This window comes from Glycine max, chromosome 11 (genome assembly GCF_000004515.6).
Source record: "Glycine max cultivar Williams 82 chromosome 11, Glycine_max_v4.0, whole genome shotgun sequence".
NCBI lineage: Eukaryota > Viridiplantae > Streptophyta > Magnoliopsida > Fabales > Fabaceae > Glycine > Glycine max.
This window is the reverse complement of record NC_038247.2, coordinates 35,253,968-35,280,170: the sequence shown is the minus strand read 5'-3', so window position 1 is coordinate 35,280,170 and position 26,203 is coordinate 35,253,968. Positions and strand designations below refer to the sequence as shown.

The following is a 26,203-nucleotide window of genomic DNA, read 5'->3' as shown; positions in this document are numbered from 1 at the left end:
TATCGGTAGACTAAGACTATATTTAATTTAGTTTTATGTTTAAAAGTTCCTTAAAAATTAACACTCAAAATAAAAAATTTAAATAAGGTAGAAGTTGTTTGGTATCTTTTATTTATTTTAACTTAAAAATAAAATAATCAAGGAGAAAATAAAGGGGAAAGGAGAAATAAAATAATCAAGGAGAAAATAAAGGGGAAAGGAGAGGGAGAGAGTCAATATAACATAAAAAAAACATATGAAAATGCTTGACAGGGAATAAGTTTATTTATGTCTGAGAATTATGATTTCTGTCATGAATAAAATCGATTTGGTTTGTTATAAATATTTTGTAATATTTGGATAAATTTCTTATGAATGAGAGAGTTGTATGATATTTTTAAGAGTTACTTTAATTATTTATCGTATTAAATAATATGATAAGAGTAAAATGATAATTTTATCAATAAAAAATATTTAATCAGGGAAAGTAAAATTCTTACATTCGTATGAAAATATTTTTTTTGGAAAACCTGGCTAAAACCATTTCTAGGAAATCTTCCTTTCCGCGAATGTTATTTTTTTAAAATAAATACCAAACACAACAAACAAAAATTAACAAAAAGAAAACTAAAAATTTCTCTTTACCAAAGCCCAGTAATGGAAAAGAGAGAGAGAAAGTCAATAAAGCATGCAGAGAGAAAAACAGAAAGTAAGATAAGAAATAAAAAGTTATTTATTTATCGTATAAAAATTATGTTTGTTAATTTTTCTGAGTTTTTTATAAATAAAAAAATGTATTTAGTCCAGGTAATGACTTCTCATTTTAAGAAGAGAAAAAAGCTTGAAAAAAAAAGTTGGGGTATACAATAAATGTATTAAACATATGACGCATGAACTCATTTAATAATATGAACCATTAGTTAAGAAAATTAATGTTTTTTTTACAGAAAAGAAAATTAATGTTAATAATATACCTCATTTGTTATTTTTAATTCATCTGCAATGTGATTTTTAATAATAAAAAATTAGTGTTGATTTTAAAAGATACCAATTAGTAACATCCTTAAACTTATTTTGTGCAATAATATTTTGTAAACATTGAATTTAATTAATCTAATTATTAAATTTAAGACTTTAAGTAAGTAGCTGTAAAAAATGATTTTGTATAATTTTAAAATTATTAATTGATATTTTATTAATTACTGTAATGTATGATATACTTTTAAAATATATATAGAACAACATTGACCAGAATATATTTTTAAATTAACCTACCAAACAATAACATAAAACGTATGAAAAAATACACTAATAAAATGTAACAACAAAGGTGGTGGTGGTAACTAAATAGAGAGATGTAGCAATGACAACATTAATAGCAACATTTGTTTTAGTGACAATAATGAAAATGATGGAAATAGGGTGATAGCCAAAGCAATTTGCGGTTGTGGTTTCTGGTGGCAAACTAAGGAAAAATAAAACAAGGAGAGGAGATTATCCCATCCTAGCTACCTGCTTATCTCTCATATATATGCCATCACAATCAAAAAAAAGAAATATCAGCCACGAGCTATAAAAGGTGGGTTTATTCTCATTTTCACACACAGAAAAAATCACTATATACAATATGTTGGTGTGTTTGTAAAAAGAAATAGAAGACTACAATAAATGTGTGAGTCTGTGTGTAAAGAAAAATTAAAACTGAAATAAATACATGTTTATATAAAAAAAAAGTCAAATTCTAACTAGTCCTCACTTACTTTTGTGTTCACCTATAATTTCTATAATAATTTTTCCCTTATAATTTATTAATCAACGTACACTAGTTAGTCAGACTCATAGAAAAAACAATAAATCGGCGTATAAAGAGAAATAAAAAATGTAATTAATGCACGTGTAATGAGAAATAAAAAAAAATGTAATAAAGGTTTGTATAAAGAGAAATTAAAAAGTAACAAATATTTGTATAAATATAAATGAAAAAAAATGTAGTAAATGTGTGTAAAGAGAAATAGAAAAATGTAATAAATGATGTATTAAAAAAAAAAATGAAAGAATGATAACTATAAGAAAAACCAGTGAGAAAATATAAGAAATGTGTTGGACCACGGGTAGCATGTAGTATACATTAAAGTCAAACTAATTTCATCTTATATCATCTCCACCAAACCACCGAACAACAATGTTAGTAATAATACTAGATGGAGTCACACAAATAATTTTATAACAACTTTCATTACTTTAGTATGATAGATCGAATTAAGTTTTAATTTTTAAAGTAAGATTTTAATTGGATTGAGTTTTTCTATAAAAATATAAGAGAGAAAATCTCATTAAAAATAATTAGTTAGGTTTCTTAATTATCAGAAATTAATTATCGATAAAATTAATAAATATTTTATGTGGATAACATAATAAGAAAAATTATAAGAAAAAGTAGGAGAGATTAAAATAAAAATTCGACACATTATATGATCATAAAAAAATATCAAAATTAAAAACCAATTTTGGGCTAAACCATCATTATGCATTGATTAAATTTTATTTCATACTTAAAATAATTAAAATTGTAAGGGCCTTTTGTTCATATTAAATTAAAGTAAAAAAATTAAAAAAAAATGAAATAATTTGGTCCAAGGACTACAGATTACAGGACCAGAATTGTGCCAATTTGGCGTAATATTATGTTTGTTATTAAATTGATCAACCCAAGGTATTATTGTATTGCCATGTTAGGCTGATACAAATGGTTTGCCTTAATTTGGTCCAAATTAACAATCGCATGTTTTTTTCCTTAGTAGGAACACGTTTGGTGTTTGCGTGCATGTTTAGTTATAAAGACAAAAATAACAAGTTTCTGTTATTGGCTTTTATTCATTTATTAAGTGATAATCAAAGAAAAAATAAATTAAAAATTAAGGAATAAAAGACCATGTTTTTTCGATTCCTAAATATCGGTCCATTATCATCAGACACTAAACCGCAGCCTCCTCTCAATTATGTTGTTTCCGAACACATAAATTTTTAAATCAAATAAAATTAAGATATTTTTTATAAACAAATTTCGTTCGAATATTGATGAAAACATGGAACACCATCGCGAACCAGCTGCATGGACCGTATTCAACACAGCAACTGCAACAAATTTGCAGAGCAGTGCCATAATTTCTACATGGAAGATGGTATGTGTGTGTGTCTATATATATATATATATATATACTCACCTGGTTTAAGTAATGAAAGGGTATAAAATTTTAGTGCGGTTGTAATGTTATATTAACAAATATTAATCTCAAATAGAATTTAAATATAGTTTTGTACTTTAGAGATTTTTTTTCCACGATATTAACGAGATCAAACATTGTAAAAAAAATTACATCTAAACATCAAACCATTTTTATTTTAAAATTAATGTGAAAAGGACTTTTGACTGTATATAAAAAGTTTATCTAAACCACCCAATAGTATGATTCTTACAAATTTTCTTTGCCTAATTCAAATAACTTGCCATGAGGTGAACTATATACAGATATTTAGCAAGGAGATGATAAATTAAATTCACTGTTAGCTTTTATTGTGTGATATATTTATAAACCATAAATTAAATTAGTTGTTATTGTTTTGAATTAAAAAAGAATAATTGACTGGTTTAATTACAGTCTGATTTTGCTGGACCAATTATCAGAAATAATTGTATTCATTGAATCTGTAACTACTTGAATTGGAAATTCTTACCTGATCGAACTGTGGACGTAACTCGAACAGGAGTAATTAGTAATGCCGTGCAAATATCGAATACTAGCAAATTAATTAGCAGTTCATTATCATTCTCCAAAATACTAAAGCTTATGAAAGTGACTCCACAATTTGAAAGTATAGCTATTATTGATTTATTGCCTTATTGCAATTTAATTAGTTGGAAGAAGAGGATAAAAAGTAGATGCCATAAATAACAACCCACTACCACTTTTATTATTATCATTTTAGGCTAAAGAATCACTCAGGCCTTCAATTCATGTGAAGCATGGCAGAGTGACCATGCATGCGACAAAGTGGAGAATATATATATCTGTATGTGGGGTACTATTCTTTGCGTCTCTTAACAAAAATTAAGTGTCAATGTTTCATTAATTTTACAAATTATAAAGCAACAAATCAGCAAACCAACACAATTGTTAAGCAAAGAACTCATTTTTTTAAAAAGATATGAATTCAATTTCGACTGTCAACGTAATCCAACTAACATAATTTTTTTTTTATCTAAAACAAAATTAACAAAGCACCAGGCATGGAATTGCAAAACAAGGGTCAACTTTCAAAAGTGTGTGTTCAGACTTGAGACTATAGACTCACTATTCAGGAATATCAAAGCAACTTCCTTACATATTGTAAACTTTCCACACCCTAGCTTCACTGCATCTTCTTACACTTACTATGTGGGCCCCACACCCTTCCCAAATAACGTGGCCTTCAACAAACGTTCCCCTATATAAATGAACTAACTTATGAACCTTCAGTCTCATTCTCAAACTCAAACTCAACAATCCTGATCTCAACTTTTCCCTCTCTTTCTCCCTCTCTCTCTCGATCTCTCTCTCTCTCTTGGTAGCATATACTATACACATATCTAGCTATTTTGGTCCAAATTTCACTATAATTACCTCTAATTATTAACATGGACAACCTTCAAAAATGCAAAGCAAACTACACAGCACTCACACCTTTAACGTTTTTGATGAGGGCTGCTGCATGCTATGCAAACAGAACCTCAGTGATCCATGAAGGAACCCATTTCACTTGGGCACAGACTTATGAGCGTTGCTGCCGCCTCGCCTTCTCCCTCCGAGCCCTCAACGTTGCTAGGAACGATGTTGTAAGTGTAACAATTTCTTCTACTACTACATAATGTTCTTAATCATACAACAAAATTCAGAATCTGTGTAATATGTATCAAAGTATAAAGTACAACAATTTCATGTTGTTTGAACATTAAATAATTAATTAACCCCGTGTCACAGTCTTCAGCTATATATCTCTTTCACGCACTCTCACTTTCTATCTTTTTTTTCATGTAATTTATATATTTGATGTTTTCCCAAGATCAAATGAGACTACAAAAGCTATCTTGTTTTTATTTGTACCAGAAACATTTTCAAAAGTCAGAACACAAACATATCAAAGTAAAAAAGTTGAGTAAATTCCAATAACTAATGATGCATGCATATTTTATACAATATTAGTGATACGTCGTCATACATTCTTTAATACACTCTTTTTGTGGCTCTCTTTTATAGCTTAAACTTTACAGAAAAATATAAAATTATAAATAAAGTCTATTAAATAAGAAATGACAAGATTAAGACAATTTCATGATTTTTAATAAATTTTAGTTAATAATAAAAAAGTACATTAAAGACTCTTGTTAGCATTTCTCTTTTATATACACATATATGATTCATGCTAAAGTACTCAAAGATTAATTATCTGGAGTATACATATACTAATTTTCTGGTTTATGCAACAGGTATCGGTGCTGGCCCCTAACATCCCCGCGATGTATGAGATGCATTTTGCAGTGCCCATGGCTGGTGCTGTTCTCAACACCATCAACACTCGTCTTGATGCCAAGAACATAGCCACCATTCTGCGCCACTCTGAAGCCAAAGTCTTCTTTGTTGACTACGAGTACGTTTCCAAGGCCAAAGACGCCCTTAGATTACTCATGGACAACAACAACAACAACAACAACAAGGGTGTTCCAAAACCAACCACCATAAATCAACAAAACTCTACATTTTCTCTCCCACTAGTCATTGTCATAGATGACATAAACACCCCCACAGGAATCCGTCTTGGTGAGCTAGAATACGAGCAAATGGTTCATCATGGTAATCCAAATTACGTCCCTGAAGAAATCCAAGACGAGTGGACCCCAATTGCGTTGAACTACACATCAGGAACAACCTCGGAGCCAAAGGGTGTTGTTTATAGCCACAGAGGAGCATATCTAAGCACCCTAAGCCTAATCTTAGGTTGGGAAATGGGAAGTGAACCGGTTTATCTCTGGACACTACCTATGTTCCACTGCAACGGTTGGACCTTCACTTGGGGCCTGGCAGCACGTGGTGGAACAAACGTGTGCCTTCGCACCACAGCAGCACGTGACATATACAGCAACATAGTACTCCACAACGTGACACACATGTGCTGTGCACCTATTGTGTTCAACATAATCCTAGAGGCAAAACAAAGTGAGAAAATTGACATAAAGTTGAAAAGAAATTCCCCGGTAGAGATTCTAACTGGGGGAGCACCACCACCAGCATCATTGCTAGAGCAAATTGAGTCACTTGGGTTTCATGTGACACATGCATATGGGCTAACTGAGGCAACAGGGCCAGCACTTGTGTGCGAGTGGCAGAAGGAGTGGAACATGTTGCCAAAGAAGGAGCAGGCCCAATTGAAAGCCCGTCAAGGGGTGAGTGTGTTGACTATGGCTGGTGTTGATGTGAAGAATCTTGACACAATGGAGAGTGTGCCAAAGGATGGAAGGACAATGGGGGAGATTGTGCTGAAAGGGAGTGGAATCATGATGGGGTATTTCAAAGATCATGAGGCAACTTCAAAGGCCTTTTTTGGGAGTAATAATAGTAAGGGTGATTGGTTCAGAACTGGGGATGTTGGAGTGATTCACCCTGATGGGTATTTGGAGATTAAGGATAGGTCCAAAGATGTGATCATTTCAGGAGGGGAGAATATTAGTAGTGTTGAAGTTGAGTCTCTTTTGTATAGGCATCCTAGGGTGTTGGAGGCTGCTGTGGTGGCAATGCCACATCCTAGGTGGGGTGAAAGTCCTTGTGCTTTTGTGTCATTGAGGAAGAACAACAACAACAACAACTCATCAAAAAAAATTGATCATGTCACTGAGGCTGAGATAATTGCATATTGCAGGAAGAATTTGCCACACTTTATGGTGCCTAAGGTGGTGAAGTTCATGGAGGAGCTGCCAAAGACTTCAACTGGGAAGATTCAGAAATTTGAATTGAGGGTCATGGCTAAGGCTTTCATGGTGTCCGAGAATAATGTGCAGACCAAGAATAATATCAACAAGAAGTCTAGCCAAGTGAGTCAAAATAGTATTGTTGGGGGGTATAACAACGAGCAAGTTTTGGCTCTGTCTCGTCTTTGAATTAGTAATTAAGTGTTCAGATCAGATCTACTACTAATGATCTAGTGAGTCTTTGTTTTGGAAAAAAAATGGATAAATGTGTGTACATATACTTAAGTATCTAAATGGCTATAACTTCGAGTGTTCCGACGCATTAATGTAGTTTCTACTTGCTAGTAGTTTGAACTACTGGAGCTTGTTTTGGGGGCAAGTGCCACATATATAAATAGCTTCTTTTTATTTTTCACCTTCATGTTTTTCCCTTTTTGTTTACTACAATTACTAATTTGATGGTCCCTTATTCCATTTAAACTTGTCGTGATGGGTCGGCAAGTTTTCCTTTATAATCGTGTATTGCTTCAAATCAAAACAGGTTTGATTCCTCCAGCAGCTGGTCTCTAATTCAATTTGGATGTTCATACGAATGAGGAAACAAAACTCTTTAATTCCTATCCGAATTTGAGAGTTCTATACTTACTAAATAGTTGTTGAAAATTTCTGCATAATTAAGATTGGTTCACATTCAAGTAAATATGTAAATTCAAATACATGAAAAGTTAAAGAACAAATTTCTCTAATTAAGGTTGTTTTTCTGTTTTTAATGAGTGACTATTTTGAGTCTATAGAGAGGGAAATAGTGTTGGTGTTTTCCAACCGTGGTATCATCAGAGCTCGCTTGGTTCAAGGGGAGCTATTATCCTGTGTGATTCAAGATAGAGGGAGTTGTCACTTATAATGAAGATATGTTCAAGCTAACCATAGAAAATTATTCCTATTGGAAACCGATGATGGAAGACCATGTGTATTGCAAGGATTTGCACGAGCCAATCACCCACGAGAATAAGCCAGAGGGAAAGAAGGACAACGAATGAGAACTCCTTAATCGAAAGGTTGTAGCCATGATTCATAAGTATATTGACTGAAGCTTGTTCGAGCATGTATCAACTTATACCAATGCGTATGAGTTATGGACAAAGCTTGAATCTTTCATTCAAAAGAAGATGTCGGGGAAGAAAGCTCATCTTGTCAAACACCTGGTCAAGCTGGAGTATATGGATGGTTAGAACATGATTGAACATCTAAACACATTCAAAGGTATTGTTAATCAATTGAAGAAGGTAGATATGAATATAGATGATGAATTACAAACTCTTTTTCTCCTCAGTTCTTTGCCTGAGAATTGGGACACACTAGTTGTCTCTCTCAGAAACTTTGTACCATATGGAAAGCTTTGCATGGAGAATGTCACATATAATTTGCTAAATAAAGAGTCCAGATGAAAGGAGAGGGGCTTAAGTAGTCACTCCGAAGCAAATTTTGTTGAAAATAAAGGAAGGAGCGAGCACCGTGGTAAAGGAGGCAATGGGAAATCACGAGAAAAATCCAAGTTTCGCCCCAAAGGCTTGAGTTGCTACTATTGCAGAAAGTTAGGCCATAAAAAGTCTGAGTGCAGATTTTTGGAGATCAGAAGGCTGGAACTTTCCATGCTAATCAAATTGACCCAAAGAAGAAAAATGAAGGTGGAACCACTATTGTTGTGGCATCATATGATGAGAATGTTTTTCTTATCGGTAATGAAAATTATTTAAATATTGCATTTGATGATTGTATATGGATAATCGACTCTGGAACATCCTTCCATGCTACTCCTCATGAAGGATTTTTCTCTTCATATCAAAAAGGGGATTTTGGTACGGTGAAGATGGGCAACCATATCACAAGCAAGACTATTGGCATAGGGGAGGTGACTTTGATGACTGAAAATGGAAGCAAGCTTGTGCTGAAGGAAGTAAGACATGTGCCTGAGATGCGTTTAAACCTTATCTCAACAGGAAAGCTAGATGAAGTTGAGATGATAAACCATTTCGGTGTTGACAGATGGAAGCTTAGTAAAGGAAGCATAGTCGTTTCTCGAGGTAAGAAGGAAGGCTCCTTGTACATCATGTAGGGAAAGATATGCAAAGGGGAGACAGATGCTGCTTAAGATGCAACCAAAGAATTGTGGCACAAGAGATTGGGTCACATGAGTGAGAAAGGTTTGGAGTTTCTAGCAAAGGATCACTTTCCAAACATAAAGGGGCAGCCACTTGAATCCAACAAAGATTGTCTAGAAGGTAAACAACGCAGAGTGTCTTTCCAAAGATCGAATGAGGCCAAAAGAAGAAAGCAAACCTTGGATCTTGTCCACTCAGATGTTTGCTCAACGTTTGAAAAGTCCCTTTGTGGTGCCCAATACTTTGTTACCTTCATTGATGATCACCCCAGAAAGGTGTGGGTGTATCCGTTGAAGAAGAAAGATCAAGTTCTTCAAACTTTCAGGGAATTTGATGCCTCAGTAGAACAAGAGACTAGAAGAAAGCTGAAATGCTTGAGATCAGACAATGGTGGAGAGTACAAAGGTCTATTCGAGGCATACTGTAAGGCTCATGGGATATGACATGAGAAGGTACCTCCCAAAACTCCTCAGTTGAATGGATTAGCTGAAAAGATGAATAGAATAATTGCAAAGAAAGTCAGATATACACTTTTACATTCAAAACTCCCTAAGACATTCTGGGGTGAAGCAGCAAAGACTGCAATTGATTTGATCAATTTGTCTCCTTCAAGACCTTTAAATGGAGAGATACTAGAAGGAGTTTGGTCTAGAAAGAAAGCCTCCTATGACCACTTGAGAGTCTTCGGGTGCAAGGCTTTTGTCCACATTCCAAAAGATGAAAGAGCAAAGCTTGATGCTAAGGCGAATGAGTGCATATACCTTGGTTCACCAAGAAATGAACTGGGATTCAGACAATGAAGATTGTTCGAAGTAGAAATGTGGTGTTCCTTGAAGATTAGACAATACATGATATCCAACGATTTGAGAAGTCAAAGCCCATAGTGAGAAACTCATGGGGAGAGACTCTTCTAAAAGAGGCAGAACCCACTCAGATGATAAAAATCAATCAAACAAAACAACCTCCTCAGATAGAACAACTTGACCAGATGGAGCATCCAACTCAAACGATGGAAGAATCAACAATGAAAATTGTCTAAACGGAAGATAAATCCAAAGTGAGGTGATCAACAAGAGTCAGACAACCATCAAGGAGGTATTTCTCTAATGAATATGTCAATCTCACTGATGATGGGGAACCTTAAAGTGTCCAAGAAGCCATTGAGATAAATGATAAGGAGAAATGGATGTAAGCCATGAAAAAACAAATGCAGTCCCTAATTGAAAATCAAACATGACCTAGTGGAGTTACCAGAAAGAAGGAAAGCATTAAGAAACAAGTGGGTGTTCAAAATCTAGAATGAAGAGAACAACCCAAACCCAAGGTACAAAGCTCGCATTATGGTGAAAGGATGTAACCAGAAGAAAGGCATAGATTTTGAAGAAATTTTCTCACTGGTAATGAAGATGACATCCATTAGAACAAGACTTGGAGGTTGAGCAACTTGATGTCAAAACAACATTCTTACATGGAGACTTAGAGGAAGAAATTTATATGGAGCAACCAGAAGGTTTTGTAGAACCAGGAAAAGAAAAGTTAGTGTGTCGCTTGAAGAAAAGTCTTTATGGTTTAAAACAAGCTCCAAGACAATGGTACAAGAAGTTTGATCTCTTTATGGCTCATCATAATTTCAGAAAGACCTTCGTAGACCATTGTGTGTTTGTGAAGAACTACATGAATGGTGAGTCTATCATACTCTTGTTGTATGTTGATGATATTTTGATTGTTGGTAAAAAAAAAAATGAAGATTGATGCTCTCAAGAAGGCATTAAGAAAATCTTTTGCCATGAAAGATCTAGGTCCAGTAAAGAAGATTCTTGGAATGAAGATCATTAGAGATCGATCTAGAAGAAGGCTCTGGATATCTCAAGAGGAATACATTGAGAAGGTTCTTGAAAGGTTCAACATGCATAATGCCAAACCATTGCATGTCCCTCTTCTTGGACATTTGAAATTAAGCAAGATGCAATGTCCAAAGAATGAAGAAGAAAAAGAAGAGATGATCAAGATGCCCTATTCGTTTGTTGTGGGTAGCCTTATGTATGTAATGATCTGCAAATGACCAGACATTGTCTATGTTGTAGGAGTTGTGAGCAGATTCCTATCAAATCCAGGAAAAAAACATTGGAACGTTGTGAAGTGGATACTAAGGTATCTAAGAGGAACTACCAAAAGATGCTTGTGCTTTGGCAGCGGAGATTTAATGCTTCCTTGGATATACAAACATAGATATGGCAGGGGATGTGGATTCTAGAAAGTCTACATCTGGATATTTGATTACTTTTGTAGGGAGTGTTGTGTCTTGGCAATCAAAATTTCAAAAGTGTGTTTGCATTATCAACCATTGAAGTAGAATATATTGCAGTAGTTGAAGCATTCAAAGAAATGTTATGGATGAAGAAATTCTTAAATGAGTTGGGACATGATTAAGACAATTATGTGGTAAACTGTGATAGTCAAAGTGTCATCCACTTAACCAAGAATCCCATGTTCCATTCATGCTCCAAACACATTGACATTCATTATCATTGGATACAAGAGGTGTTGGATGAGAAGAAATTGAAGTTAGAGAAAATCCATACAGACTTTAATTGGTGTGATATAATGACCAAGACAATACCAACTAAGAAGGTTGAAGACTGCTGTCAAGGTGTTGGTATAGTGGTGCACACCAATTATGTCGAAAAGAGAATATTTGTTGGAAATTTCCCCATAATTAAGGTTGGTTCGCATTCAAGTAAATATGCAAATTCAAAATACATGGGAAATTGAAGAGCATATTCCAAGGCATGTATAGGAAGTTGCGGAGCACTTTCAAAGGACTTGGAATTGATTTCTTTGACCTTGACACTTACAGACTCCACTTAGGAAATTTAAGATTAGAGTTATAAGGAGATTTGTCAATGTAACTCATTTATTGACATCCACTACTCATTCTTGAAGGAAGTCACACCCCTCTCCTATAAATAGAGAGGCTTGTAAAGAGTTGAAGCATCCCATCTCATCTCATCCAAAGAGAAGAAAAGCAAGAGTGATAGTGAGAAAGAGAGTTTCTAGTTTCCACCACACTTTCTGAGAGTTAAAAGAAATTGTAAACCATCCTTGTTGGGTGAGGTTGAGAGATATTATCTTATATTGAGAGAGTCATTGTAATCCTACTTTTAATAGTGGAGATATTTATTGGTTTGGTCCTGTGGCTTTTACTTTTTACATTGAAAGGGTTTTCCACGTTAAAAATTCTTGGTGTCATTCTTTTACTCTCTATTCTTGTTTTTCTGTTTTCGCTAAGTGCCTATTTTGAGTCTACAAGAGGAAAATAGTGTTGGTGTTTCCCAACAATAGTAGTACTAGCCAATTGTTGGGGTGTAAGTAAAAAATTCTAAGTATAGAAGACGTAGTGTTTCCATTTGTATTGATTTAGTTCAAAATGTATTATACAAATGTTTTTTTTTTTTCTGATTGATTGGTCGAAATGAAGTTCAAGTATGATATTGATTTCGATTGAGCAATCGAAACAATAGAATTTTAAGGATCAAGTCATGTTTTCATGAGAAGGTCTTAAAATTTCCAAGTGTCAAAAGGAATCAAGGTATGAAATTAAGTTGTTTAAGGTTTGTATTCTTCGAATATGAAGATAAAGACTTAATGATGACACATGGTCCCCAACGAGGTTTAATATATGAATAACCAGCAACAATATTTTCTTTTCTCAATCTAGCCTAGTTTAATAGTAAAATGTATAATTAAGCCTACTTAATTTTTATTCATTTTTAATAAATTCTTGTTTTTATATATGGCAAAAGAATACCCCAGTAGGCAAAGTTCAAAGGTGTATATTCATACTTGAATTTGTAATGATTAATGACACTAAAACAATTTCATCTAAGTTTATTCACATAATCAAATGACTTTTAATAGATATTAATAGAATTTTTCTAATATTGGATCGTATCTAACAAAGAAATGTCAAGGAAATCTAGCTTAATTAGTTAAGCAAGGTGTACGAGTTATTGTAAACTGTTTGGCATTGTCTTCAATTTCCAAAGATAAGAAAAAATACTAACAAAGTTATAAATGCATTTGAGTTATACTCTTATGAATCATTCATTCAATTAATAATTGCATTTCTTGTTGTTCCTTTTGCTAGAACTCCAAGGTCCACAAGGTCCTACTCTCATCCGTCGATGTTAACACAAAGATATTACAATCATTCTTTCTAGTAGTGTTTCTATCACGTCCATAATTCCATGCCAAATTATAACTCGAATCAACTCATGCCAATTGCATGGAGATTTGGTAAGATTATTATCATCTTCGCTCTTAGATACCAAACACTTAGTGGGATCTGGGTCTCAATTATGTAATGTAGTGGTACTTGTGATTTGTGAACAACTTTTGAAGATGATAATGGGCCAATGATTCAAGTTACAATTTTGTTATGTATCCTTTAGTGGAGGACCCGGCTGCACGGAGCTCATGTTCTTGTCAATGTAGGAATAATGGGAGGAAATACTTAAATCTTACTAGTAATTTCTAAACTCAACCTATTTTTGAATGAGTTTGGAGTGAAGAAAAAAAGAGATGAAAAAATAGAAAGAAAATTAAAAGTGATAAATATGCTAAGGTAATGAAAAAAACGAAAAAATTATAAGAGAAATAAAATAAAAATGAGATTAAAAAAATGAAAATATATGTATATAGTCTACTCACCAATTATTGATCCTATTTTAACTTTGAAGAAGAGAAGAAAAAAAAGTAATCGTAGTAGGTACACCAGTAAGAAATTTCCAGTGAGATCGATTTTCTCATCTCTCCTGCAAGATTAACAGTGTCCTTTACTCCACCCTAATGCTATCGTACATTAATGATTTTATAATATAGTTTTTTAGGTCTTTTTTTTACAAACATTTTTTAAGGGTTTATTACATTAACTTTTTTTATAAAATAATAAAATAACTTTATTATTAAAAACTGTTTAATTATTATAACTATTTAATTCAACATCAAGGTTATCAAACTCGAAAGTTTACGCAGACTCATGAGAGTTCTATAGGCTGGACTCGTAGACTCGTAAGAGTCTATTTCATATAAAAATAATAACAAAATATATATAAATAAAATATTAATTAAACATTTCAACAATATAATAAAATAAATCAGTAAATCATAAAGTTCAAAATATTTAAATAACAAAGTTTAGTAATAATACATCACTAGTAGGCAATAACTTATAGAGGTTATAGTAGTGATAGATCATTCTTATTGAGAGTTTGATGTTATTAGAGAATAAGAGTTTGATATTATTAAATGTGAGAATTTTGTATTTGAGAATCACATGCTAAATGAAGATATGTTAATGCTAAACACACAGAAAACAATAAAAAATGACTTACATTTTGGTCTAATTTTTTTAATTTGCTAACTCATTGACTCGGTGGTAAACTCGAGAGTCTACCGAGTTTACTTAGAGTTTATAAAGTTTACTCAGAGTCTACTAAAAAAAGAATTTACTCAAGAGTTAACTCACAAAGGATAAATAGACTTGTAAACTTGTAAGAGTTAGTAAATTAATTCGAGTTTGATAACCCTGTTCAACATATTAATATATTTACCTACCAAGTGATGTATTGATCGTATTAAGCATTATGTTTATGACGTTGACAATAGAGATGTGTCCGTATTAATTTGTACCATGAATTATTACATTTATAATATTTTTATAAAATTTATTTTAACTGTACGTATTTTTTCTTCATCGTACTATTATATATTTTTTTAATTTTATCTCATGTTTTATCAATTAATATTAATGTTTATTAGTGTTAAGATTTTTATTAACCAATTAGGAAAAAAATAATTGTTATGAAAGGTTATTTTATTATTGTAAAATGTTTTATTTGATCAGAAACTATTTTTTAATGATTTTTATGATAAATATTATAAAAATCAACAAATTTCTTATATATAATAATAATAATTTGTAATTAGACAATAATATAAATATTTACATTGTCATTGCATTTCATCTAAATCAATTAGAAAATACCACATAAAAATATATATTTTAAATTATTTATTTCAAAATTTATAATTTTCAATTGCCTACAAATCCATAATTTGATAATAATATAAATTACTATATTTTAATTGAGTTATTTCTTTTGTTGCTATACAAAACATTTTCTCTTATCACGTTCGTCGGTTTCGTGATCCATTCAAGAGGATTTTTTTTTTTTTTTTTGCTAATTATTAATGAGATGGTGAATATAGATATTTATAGATATAGAATATTGATTCAACAACCCATGTAAATTTTACTCGTAACATTGGCAGTTTAAATATGAAATCCGGTTTGTTATTAATGCACACAAACATTATTAATTTAGGTTATGAACTAAGGTCTCCATGGGAAACAAGAGGCGTGACATACTCAAAAGGGAGAATGAAAAGAATCACTAATCTTGTCTAGAAGCATACGAATGAAGCTTAACATTAATGCCTTTTCACCTCATATACCCAAACAATGAAACAAATCACGGGACAAAGTACACATCCAAAGGATATATTTTGCACCATCAAGTTGTTGTGTTTTGTAAATTGCAGCCCATACCACTTGTTGGAGCTCCACATAACAGTGACATCAAAGTGTGTAGTACATACAACCCAAAGAAAACATGATTAATTAAAAAGGATTGGGGGGTGCAAATACAGCTCAAATACTTATGAACAACATGATGCAGCCCTAGTTCCTTCGGCGGGTCTGTCAACAAGAACCATTCCTGCTGGGTTCTGAGCTGGCTGAGCCCTTGGTAACCTCTTGGCTGTTCACAAAAGCAAATGTGAGTCGTACAAACGTAAATACGGTTCAGCAGTTTATATATAGCAGCACAAGAAACAATCTAAAAGCAATGCAGGGTATTTCTGCTGGGTCCATGAATACTTATAAGAGAAGAAAACAAGAAATAAGTTTTTCTCATAAGCTAAAATTAGCTTATGTATAAGTTAATTTGTAAAACCTCTCATATTAGCTTCCCCAAAAGCTGGTTTTAACTTGCGCATAAGCTAATTTTAGTTTATGAAAGAAGCTTATTTCATTTCATTTCATTTCCTTATTTTCTTTTCCCATAAGTACTTATAGAGAAGTTTATCCAAGCAGGATCTAACTTGGTAACAAACATGTCATGTGCCACAAATTGAAGTGGACAATGGAGTGGATTGCAATAGTGTACTTATGACAAAGTGAAGAGAAAGGATAGGGGACAAAAATGTTGTAGCATTATGTAGCCTACAGAGGGTACATGTAATAAATAGATCCAGCACATGTTTGATGAGCTGGATATGCTATCAGTGGGTCCAAGATAACCAAGTCACCAATTACAGATTTTATGAATTTTGAACTTCAATCAGCAGTGAATATAATAGCAACTTGGCCAGTAAAGTGGGGGTAGAGAGAGTTTCTCGAAAAGTTTAAAGGCTTTCCTCCTCTTTGGACTGATGTCCCTCTTAACTTTATTCTAAGCGATTCAATTTAAAGATGAAGAAAATAAAATACTCATTAAGAAGCCTAAGGCAAAAAAAAATAGGAAGGGCCCCAAACCTATTTCATAGAATATATCATTCACGTTGGATGCAGTTTTGGCAGAGGTCTCCATGAAAAACAAACCATTTTCTTCAGCATATACACGTGCTTCCTGCAATATCAATGAATTAAAATTAAAACTAATAAACTGGTAGGAGCAAGACATGTCATTATGGAATGTTGGCTGTATAAAAAAAATGAAACTACACAAACATATGCAAGCTACCAATCAAAACCGAAGAATCCAAACATGTTGCAAAGGTAAATTACACATTATAGTATTTTTTGTACCAAAATTGAAATTGCAAAGGTAAATCACTAAAGATTTTTTTTATCAGCTAAAATCACTATAGATAAACCAGTAAAAGCACAAACAGTTTATACAATTTGAACTTTGCAAAGAGGCGTTAGCATTAAAAATACTCTTGGCAAATTACAGCATGTTTAAAACCCAGAATTTTATCCCCACCTTCTTGCTTTAGAAAGGTTCACTTTCCTCTGGAACACTTTGAAGATTCAAAAACACTAGAACTGTTAATCAGTTAGCAAAATCTGACAATTGATCTGCATAGTGATAAATTTCTTTGCCAAATTCATGGGTACATATACATTTTCTATTTGGACCAGAATCCATGGCACCTTCCATCATTATTTTTTCTATAATTTATGCATTCAATAGACGATATTGTTAGAGATTCTAATTCTTGATAATTAACATGGAGTAAAAAGGAATGTTGGAAAACAATAATACTTACTTCAGCTGTCACTTTCCTCTTGTCTTCCAAATCAGCTTTGTTACCAGCAAGAGCCATGACCATATTAGGATTCCCTGTAACAATAAAGAGAAGAAAAAAAAAATGCTGAGAGCATAATTCAAGAATCTAGTTATGCAACTTCAACTACCACAAACAAAGTATTACTTGAGGGAAACCAAAAGTAGCCAATGTTTAATTTAATAATTCAGAGAAACCCCTCAAACCAAACATTATTTTTCAACAAAAGCATTGCCTATATTATCTATCTGTTGATCTAGAACGTACATCATTGATAGATGTGTCCTAGTAATATTTACGGAAAAATATAGATATATATTTATTTAAACCATTAAAAATCATATGCATAGGTAACTTGTTAAACAAACTAAAAGTTCAATGTGTGTTTCTGGCTCACTGCAAATGGGAACTTGAATCTCCCTAACTGTTCACAATCTTCTCATGCACACATTCTCACACTATATCATGTATAATTCATCCATATATCTGCGATTCCATTACAAAATACGACTTTATAATTTCCTTAAATGATTAACATAAGTCATTTTAACAGGTGAGATCTTAAAAATTACAAAAAAACAAATATTAAAGATTGTGGCAAAATTAATTTACAAATAGGTCACATCCAGAAGTGTGCAAACAGTAAATAAATAGTCTGATATCCTTTTGCAATCTATAATTTTATGACTCAGAAAAAAGAACCATAAGAAAACTTCAAAACCAATAAGCTAATACCTTGTTTTTGAAGCTCTTGGACCCACTTCTTAGCTCGGGTAAAGGAGTCCTGTGAAGGAAAGATAGAACTAATCATATTAAAGAGTATTAAATAGACAATTACATTAAAAGCATCGATTTCAGCCCACCAAAAGACAAAAGCATGTACCGATCAAATGAAAGAACCCTGGGAATGAGTTTGATCTACTCCTCTTTTACAAAAAGTATGATGTTTTCTTTAGAGAAATTAACGATACAATATTGATCCATTATACTCGTCTTTCAATATTTTTACACAAAGAATGGTTCAATTTCAATGTTCACCATACAAAACTACAACCTACAACTATATACTTTGCCAAATTACACAAGGCCTTTGATAACTTTTGTTATGTGTGAAAATCATTCATGGTCCTTCATCTTACAACTAAAGCATCTACAAGAGTTTTTATTGACATGAAATCAGAGTTCCTTGACTAAGTGATCAGGAGTTTGATCTTTGCTACCCTCATTCATCTAATATTAAAAAGATGGACCAAAAGACACTTTCGTGAGGGGTGTAATGGATATAAAAACATTTCATGAGCTTTTGACTTGAGAGATTAAGTTTTTGGAAATTTTGGTTATTTAACAAATTATTTTAAATGAACTTATTCCTCACATTCATTAGTTTCAAGAAGTGATAGCATGGTTTAGAATAAGTAGACCCTGCGCATCAAGAAGTCTTGCGCAATGTTTTCTGTTAAAAAGGACCAATCAGTTATCCTCTGGTAAGGAGAGCATATAATGTCTTTAAAGTAGTACACTACTCACAATTATAATAATTATGTTTGATTTTGGTCATGAATTGGAATTTTTAGGCTGTTAACTTGTCAAATTTGCAGACTGATTGCTGTTACCCTTTATTCCATTTTAAGGTATAATAATTCACGCATTTGTATATTCCACTTGGTCAGAATGTTTTCAATGCATTAATTATTTTTCAAGCAACACAAAGATATGATGAAATTAGGCAAATCATTGAAGACAGTTTAATGTCAGTCCAGAAATACATTTACTAGACCTACGAAATGCAGCAAAATAAGCACTTGCTTATGCACATAACTCAACAACATAAGGTTTACCATTCCCATCATGATTTTGAGACCAAGCAGCCAGTACAAACAAGCTGCAATTTTTTCCATATCCCATGATAACTAATCACCATTTTACACATTTAGATAAATTACAAAACAAGATAGAAATAGAAGAATCAAGTTAACATGTCAAAACAGCTTGTCAATGGCATAATTATCTATCTCGGATAACGGCATGTAGTAGCAAACGCTATAGCAAGATAGCAGGTGGGAAGACTTCTATTTTAAATATTATAATTATACTCTTATAATACAAACTAAATAGTTTATACTACACACATAAATACTTAAAAAAAAACAAAACAAAACCCCAAAAGAAAACATGATAAACAATATGTCACAATTTACATACACGATCACCATCAATCTAGGAGCACTAAGAACATATAATAAAGTCAGAAAATGAAAATGATGGTGAAATTAATAGAAAAAGAACATAACAAAAGAAAATAACAAATTAGATGAAAACTAGTGGAATGTGAACTAAGCATAGAGAAAGAAGAATAAAACACAAAAAAAAAACTCCTGTAAAGTGTGAAGGAGCAGAGGTCAACACAGGTCACTTTTTTGTGGAATATTTTACCCCCCAAAAAAACTCAAACAACAATGTTTCAGGGGTAAAAATTGGTTTCTGAAGCTGATATAATTGTAGAATTGCTATAGCACGTGAAAAGCCGCTATTGCAGCTACAATGGCTGCTATTGAAAAATGCTCCGCCATTTGAATCTTATGGCAGTTCAGGGCAGCTCCACTTTGCCATAGCGAACTATTGGCTACTATGGTCAATTGTACACCAAATATTGTCCATTTAAATAGATATTCAGAAATATCCAAACACAAAGATACCATACCGAGCTAGTGATGTCATAGACAATGATAGCAGCAGCAGCGCCTCTGTAATACATGGGAGCCAAGCTATGGTACCTCTCTTGTCCTGCTGTGTCCCAAATCTCAAACTTCACTGTCGCATCATTTACTGCCAGCGTCTGTGAAAAGAACGCTGCCCCTATTGTTGATTCCTGTCACCACAAAAAGACAACATAAATTCAGCAACACAATTGCCACGTTTCCATAAGTTAAAGACTCCTCATCAGGCCCAAAACAACAGCTCTTAAAAGTCAAAACCCAAAACCATCAACACACAACTACAAACAGAAGAAAAATACCATTTCCCCCGCCACACCACAACTATTTAGGCATCATTCAAAGCTCCAAAGTTATAACAATCAACACTCACTAATCACTGCCATCATAACCTCCATGATCAAATCAGGTTGTACCCTTTTGTGACCAACCCGAATTCTTCACATTCTATGATAGTTTTTAACAAAAAAGACATTTGAAACAACATAACCCCATTACTGATCGGCCAATTTCACAGCCGAATCAGCATAAATTAGCTAAACTAAACACACGTCTGTGATGAAAAAACGTGAAATTCAGGCAATATTTTCATCATACACAACAAACCCAATAAAATTCGAAGAATTTCCCAATCAGAAGAACGAAATCAAATAAAAGGATAGAAAAATAACCTGAAATTCGAGAAATTGACCCTTGACAAAGCGCAAAACGAGGCTGGATTTCCCAGCACCCATGTCCCCGAGAAGAACCTGGTGAAAAGAACAGGGCGAGAACATCATCGGAATCGAAAAAGATTGAGAGAGAAAAAAAAAACAAAAGGAAATCGAAAAAAGAGATGATGGACCCACCAATTTGGCATTGAGATTGTTGTGTCCGATCGTAGCCATGGGAAGAGAATTGGATCGATCGGAGACGAAGAGGGAAAAGAGAAGAACCCAATACGTGAAAGATTAGAAATTTGCACTTTGCGGATTGGTGGATATATAAAAAAAAATTGAAGATTGAAATGATCAAATCAAAAAATACAGAACAAGAAACTCTCTCTTTGAATTCTATTGCTTTTCGCTTAAGTTGGGTTTCCTTGCTACCGTCTGCGTCCAAAAGCGTTCGTTTTATTTGTTTTTGGTGTCGTTTTTGTCCTTTCTTTTGCTTCCTTTTTTATTTTTATTTCTTTATTGTGATTATTGTTGGTGGCTTGACTTTGACATGCAAATTAGAAATTGCTTTTGCTTACAAGTTGGGCAAGTCCACGGAAGAAAAGAAAAATAAGAGAATGAAACACGTTCCCTCAAAAAAGAGCACTCAAAATTTGATCCCTCTTTCCCAGTTTCCTTTGCTTTCCTCTATGCTAGTGAGGCCCATAATGCAACTCTTCTTATCTCAAGGATTATTAATGGTTTCTTTGACTGAACCAGTGTCTCATTTTATGGAGTTGATATTATATTGAAATTCTATTTTTACAGGATTTTTACTTTAGTTATTGATGTTATTATTATTATTATTATTATTATTATTATTATTATTATTATTATTATTATTGATAAGGATGGCATTAATACAAGCGATCATGCATATGTTCAAAATCCTGAAGACCGGCATAAAACCGAAACACCCTAAAAATACAATAAACAACTTGATTAGCTTGTTTGTGTACTAAACTCAAAGATGACTTATGAATTAAAGAAAGTTTATTTTACATTACATTTCTCTAAAATACTGCCAAATTTAGAGGATAAACACATGCCATCATAGACTTGTTTGCAGTCAATTATGGAACAACATTTATGTCTACTTTGATTTTTATACAGGCCTTTATAAAAAAAAATCATCATTATAAGTAAGCAACTAGTAAGTTAAGGAATAAGTATTTTTATTATAAATTATCATTCATTTTAATAGTTAAATAATGAGGAAGTTTTTGAGGTTACCAAAAATATACAATAGAAAATTAGTTATAAACAATAATATAGATATAATGTTAACATAATTAATTATAGATGACAATAAAAAATATATATATATATATATATATAATATTAATATAATAGTTCTTTTTGTCAGTCTTGTTTAAACTTCTTAGTACTATTTTATTTATCCTCTAGTTATAACAATAATTAGTTATTGAATTCAAAAATATTTTTCATTTATAAAAGAGTCACCATTGTTTTTATATTTGACTAGGAAAAGAGAGACACTTTGTGTATATTTAAAATAAAAATAAAAAGGGAAAAAATATACGTCTATGTTACATAGCATTGACGTATATTTTACATGGACATTTGTTTATTAAATAAAAAGTTTAAAATTTAATTAAGTGATATGACAACCAGAAATTTATTGGCTTAATATTTGTTGACATTAGAAGACATAACTAAAAATATGTTTATTTTTCTTCTTCATTCATTGACTCAAAATTATAAGTATATATAGATAAAAAAAAACTAGTAAAAAGAAAAAGATTAATCAAAACCTAATCTAAATCTTACAAATATAATCCTATTAGATAACATAAAAGTTTTCTATCTTCCTGCATATAAGATATCATATCTTATGATCTCTATCATATCATGATTGAGTGAGAAGTAAAAAGAAAAAAAATCATCTGCCATAAAAAAAATTAACAATCTAATAAAATTAACATTTATCGATTCAAAAAATAAGAAATAAAATAACATCTTAAGCTTCATCATATATTATAGGATAAATAGTCACTTTTGTCTCTCAATGTGTAATTCGTTGACAAATGTGTTCCTAAAAGATAAAAATATAAAATTTAGTCCTTGAAAGTGTAGAAAGTGCGACAAATATATCCAACTGTTAATTTACGTCTGTCACCGTTAATAAAATAACTTACGGGACACGGAGGGACAAATTTGTCATTGAAATGATTGTCAGCATAAGGGCATATTTGTCATAATATTTTTTTGACTTTTCATCTTTCCACTCCGCTGACAAATACGTCACTGAAAGATGAAAATGCAAAATCCAGTTCCTGAAAGTATAAAAAGTGCGACAAACATATCCGGACGTTAATAATGAAATATATAAGAGAGAAGTTAGGGAAAAAGGGAATAAAAAACCGTAAAATACAACTTAAGATTTGAACTCTTATACTTTGACTATCTATCTATTTATCCATCTATCAAATTATTAATTAGCTTTTTAATTAATCAATATAACTACTTATTTTCTAAAATAAAATAAATTTCTTTAGTTTTATGATATAAAAAAATTGAGTTACCATTTAAAAAATGAAAGTCTTGTATTTCTTGAAATTTTTTGTTTCTTCAATTAATTATTAATCTTTATTACATACTCTACCACAGTATGTCAAATGCAATACAAGGTCATTGCAGCTCCTAAACCAGCGAAAGATACAACTCTACGTCCCAAAGGCAAAAAATAAACTTTTTTATTAATTTTTTTTAAGTTAACATTTGTATTAGTTTGAGCATTATTGTATTTTTTATTTTTTTCATTTCATTCATATGATGTATAATAAATGTTGTCTCAAGTGGAAGCACATAAGGTTTATCCAAGGGATTCTTTCATATTTGAGGTATATATATAGGTTTTATTGATTAAGGAAAAAGACTTGTAATTTCACTTTAACTTTATTTAGTTTAAATTTTGTGAGACTTTTTTTAAAATAAATAAATAAATAAATAAATTTGGTCTTGTGGCCAATTGTGTTTTTTCTACTCAAAACTCTCGACATATTATTTTCAATCTCTATATATATATATATATATAGGGTACAAAGAAAGGGTACAGTTGTCTCCATAGTACGACTGTCTACATACAACTACATACACAATACTTTAACACTCTCCCTCAAGCTGGAGCATACAAATCATATGCACCAAGCTTGGAACATATATACTGAATCCTAGTTCCTCTTAAGGACTTAGTTAGAATATTTGCCGGTTGGTCATTAGAATTAATGAACTCAGTGATAATCTCCTTGGACAATAGTTTCTCTCGAATGAAATGACAATCAATCTCTGTGTTTAGTCCTCTTATGAAAGACTGAATTTGAGGCAATGTGAAGAGCTGCCTGATTATCACAGTATAACTTCATTTGCACAACTTCACAAAATCCCAACTCTTGGAGAAATTGTTTAATCCACATAAGTTCGCATGTAACCATAGTCATAGATCGATATTCAGCCTCTGCACTGGATCGAGCAACAATAGTTTGTTTCTTGTTCTTCCAAGAGATAATATTTCCTCCAATAAAAACACAATATCCTGAGGTAGATCTTCTGTCTATGGGACAACCAGTCCAATCTGCATCACAATATCCAGAGACTTGAGTGTTACCCTTGTTTTCATACAACAATCCTTGTCCTAGAGCCTTCTTTACATATCTGAGAATACGCATGACGACATTCCAATGATCAACATGAGGATTTTGCATAAATTGGTTAACAACCCCAACAACAAAAGAAATATTAGGTCTTGTAATGGTAAGATAAGTGAGTTTTCCCACAAGTCTCTTATATCTCTCGGGTTTGATCTGCCATGAGCTTCTGATTTGGGTCCATAGGGCTATCAACAGACCTACAATTTTGCATGCATGTTTCCTCCAATATATCAAGAGCATACTTCTCTGTAAAATCACAACACCGTCTTTTGATTGAGCCACCTCAATACCAAGAAAGTACTTCAAATATCCCAGGTCTTTGGTCTGAAAATGGCTGAATAAGTACTTTTTTAGCTGAGAGATCTTAGTAGCATCATTTCCTGTAATCACTATATCATCAACATAGACCATTAGATAAACACACTTTCCAGAAGATGTATGACAATAAAAAACAAAATGATCTACTTCACTTTGTTTCAACCCAAAAAGTTGCACAATATGACTAAATTTACCAAACCAAGCTCGAGGAGATTGCTTCAACCCATAGAGAGATCGGTGTAGCTTGCACACTAGGCCATACTCCCCTGGAGCAACAAATCTAGGAGGTTGCTCCATATAAATTTACTCCTCAAGATCACCATGAAGGAAGGCATTTTTAATGTCAAGTTGATGGAGAGGCCAATGACGCATGGCAGCCATAGCAAGAAACAGTCGAACAATGGTGATTTTAGCTACAGGAGAGAAAGTATCACAATAATCAAGGCCATAGATCTGAGTGTATCATTTAGCTACTAACCGAGCCTTAAGCCGATCAACACCACCATTGGGCCCAACTTTAATAGTATAGACCCATCTACAACCAACAGTTTTCTTACCTGGAGGAAGACGGACAAGTTCCCAAGTATCATTGTTTTCAAGAGCCTGCATTTCATCAATCATGGCCTGTCACCATCCAGGATGATCAAGTGCCTCATGAATATTGTTAGGAACAGTAAGAGAAGACAATGAGAAAACAAAAGAAAAGCATCAAGGAGACAATCGGTGATAACTCAAGAAATTATAAATAGGATGAGAATTACGAGTAGATTGGGTACCTTTCCTGAGGGCAATGGGCCAATCTAAATCAGAGTTATGAGAAGAAGTGGAGGAGGAAGGATCCATGGTTTGAGGATCTGTTGGAGGAGGATCAGAATCACGAGAAGAAGACTCAGGCACAGTAGAACTAACTTGTCATGTCCTGCGTTGATATGTAATGAAAGGTGGAGGAGCAACTTCAGTTAAACTTGGTGGATGAGATGGGATTCCACTAAAACTGTGGTTGGGATTATTCGTTGGACCTAAAGATGGAACTGGAAGAACTTGTTGAAGGGAAAAAGAATAGTATATGGAGGGCGAGAAGAAAGGTGTGTCCTAAAAAAAGGTAACATCAGCAGACATATAGTACCATCTTGTAGTTAGAGAGTAACACTTGTAACCCTTTTGAAGACGAGAATATCCCAAAAAGACATATTTAATAGCCTTAGCAGAGAGTTTGTCTAAACCAAGAGAGAGATCATGGCAAAACAAGTACAACCAAACACCCTAGGAGAGACATGAAATAATGGATCATGAGGAAAAATAATTGAGTGAG

At 32.6% G+C, this 26,203-nt stretch overlaps 2 protein-coding genes across 3 annotated transcripts; one reads left to right on the top strand and one right to left on the bottom strand.

Moving 5' to 3' along the window:
- Positions 1-4,494: 4,494 nt before the first annotated feature.
- Positions 4,495-7,394, top strand: LOC100792142 (trans-cinnamate:CoA ligase, peroxisomal). The gene is made up of 2 exons (XM_003538322.3): positions 4,495-4,852; positions 5,504-7,394. Exons 1-2 carry the CDS (start codon positions 4,655-4,657, stop codon positions 7,166-7,168), a joined length of 1,863 nt encoding a protein of 620 aa, XP_003538370.1. The 5' UTR covers positions 4,495-4,654; the 3' UTR covers positions 7,169-7,394.
- An 8,080-nt stretch (positions 7,395-15,474) lies between these two features.
- Positions 15,475-21,603, bottom strand: LOC100791620 (ras-related protein RHN1-like). Of its 2 annotated transcripts, NM_001255224.2 has the most exons (7): positions 21,056-21,603; positions 20,879-20,956; positions 20,195-20,362; positions 18,229-18,277; positions 17,476-17,549; positions 16,739-16,832; positions 15,475-15,962 (listed from the first exon to the last, which is right to left on the bottom strand). In NM_001255224.2, exons 1-7 carry the CDS (start codon positions 21,092-21,094, stop codon positions 15,862-15,864), a joined length of 603 nt encoding a protein of 200 aa, NP_001242153.2. In that variant the 5' UTR covers positions 21,095-21,603; the 3' UTR covers positions 15,475-15,861. The 2 variants fall into 2 exon arrangements, with proteins under 2 accessions (NP_001242153.2, NP_001401614.1); NM_001414685.1 differs by having other exon boundaries at positions 20,879-21,603.
- Positions 21,604-26,203: the final 4,600 nt, after the last annotated feature.

What these genes read in the sequence shown, in the direction of transcription:
- LOC100792142 (XM_003538322.3), top strand. Translation starts at nt 4,655, where the DNA reads ATGGACAACCTTCAAAAATGCAAAGCAAACTACACAGCACTCACACCT. An exon ending in ACGTTGCTAGGAACGATGTT is followed by an intron (nt 4,853 to 5,503) that starts GTAAGTGTAACA and finishes TTTATGCAACAG; the next exon opens with GTATCGGTGCTGGCCCCTAA.
- LOC100791620 (NM_001414685.1), bottom strand. Translation starts at nt 21,094, where the DNA reads ATGGCTACGATCGGACACAACAATCTCAATGCCAAATTGGTGGGTCCA. An exon ending in TCTATGACATCACTAGCTCG is followed by an intron (nt 18,278 to 20,194) that starts GTATGGTATCTT and finishes TTTCCTTCACAG; the next exon opens with GACTCCTTTACCCGAGCTAA. An exon ending in AGAGGAAAGTGACAGCTGAA is followed by an intron (nt 16,833 to 17,475) that starts GTAAGTATTATT and finishes TTGATATTGCAG; the next exon opens with GAAGCACGTGTATATGCTGA.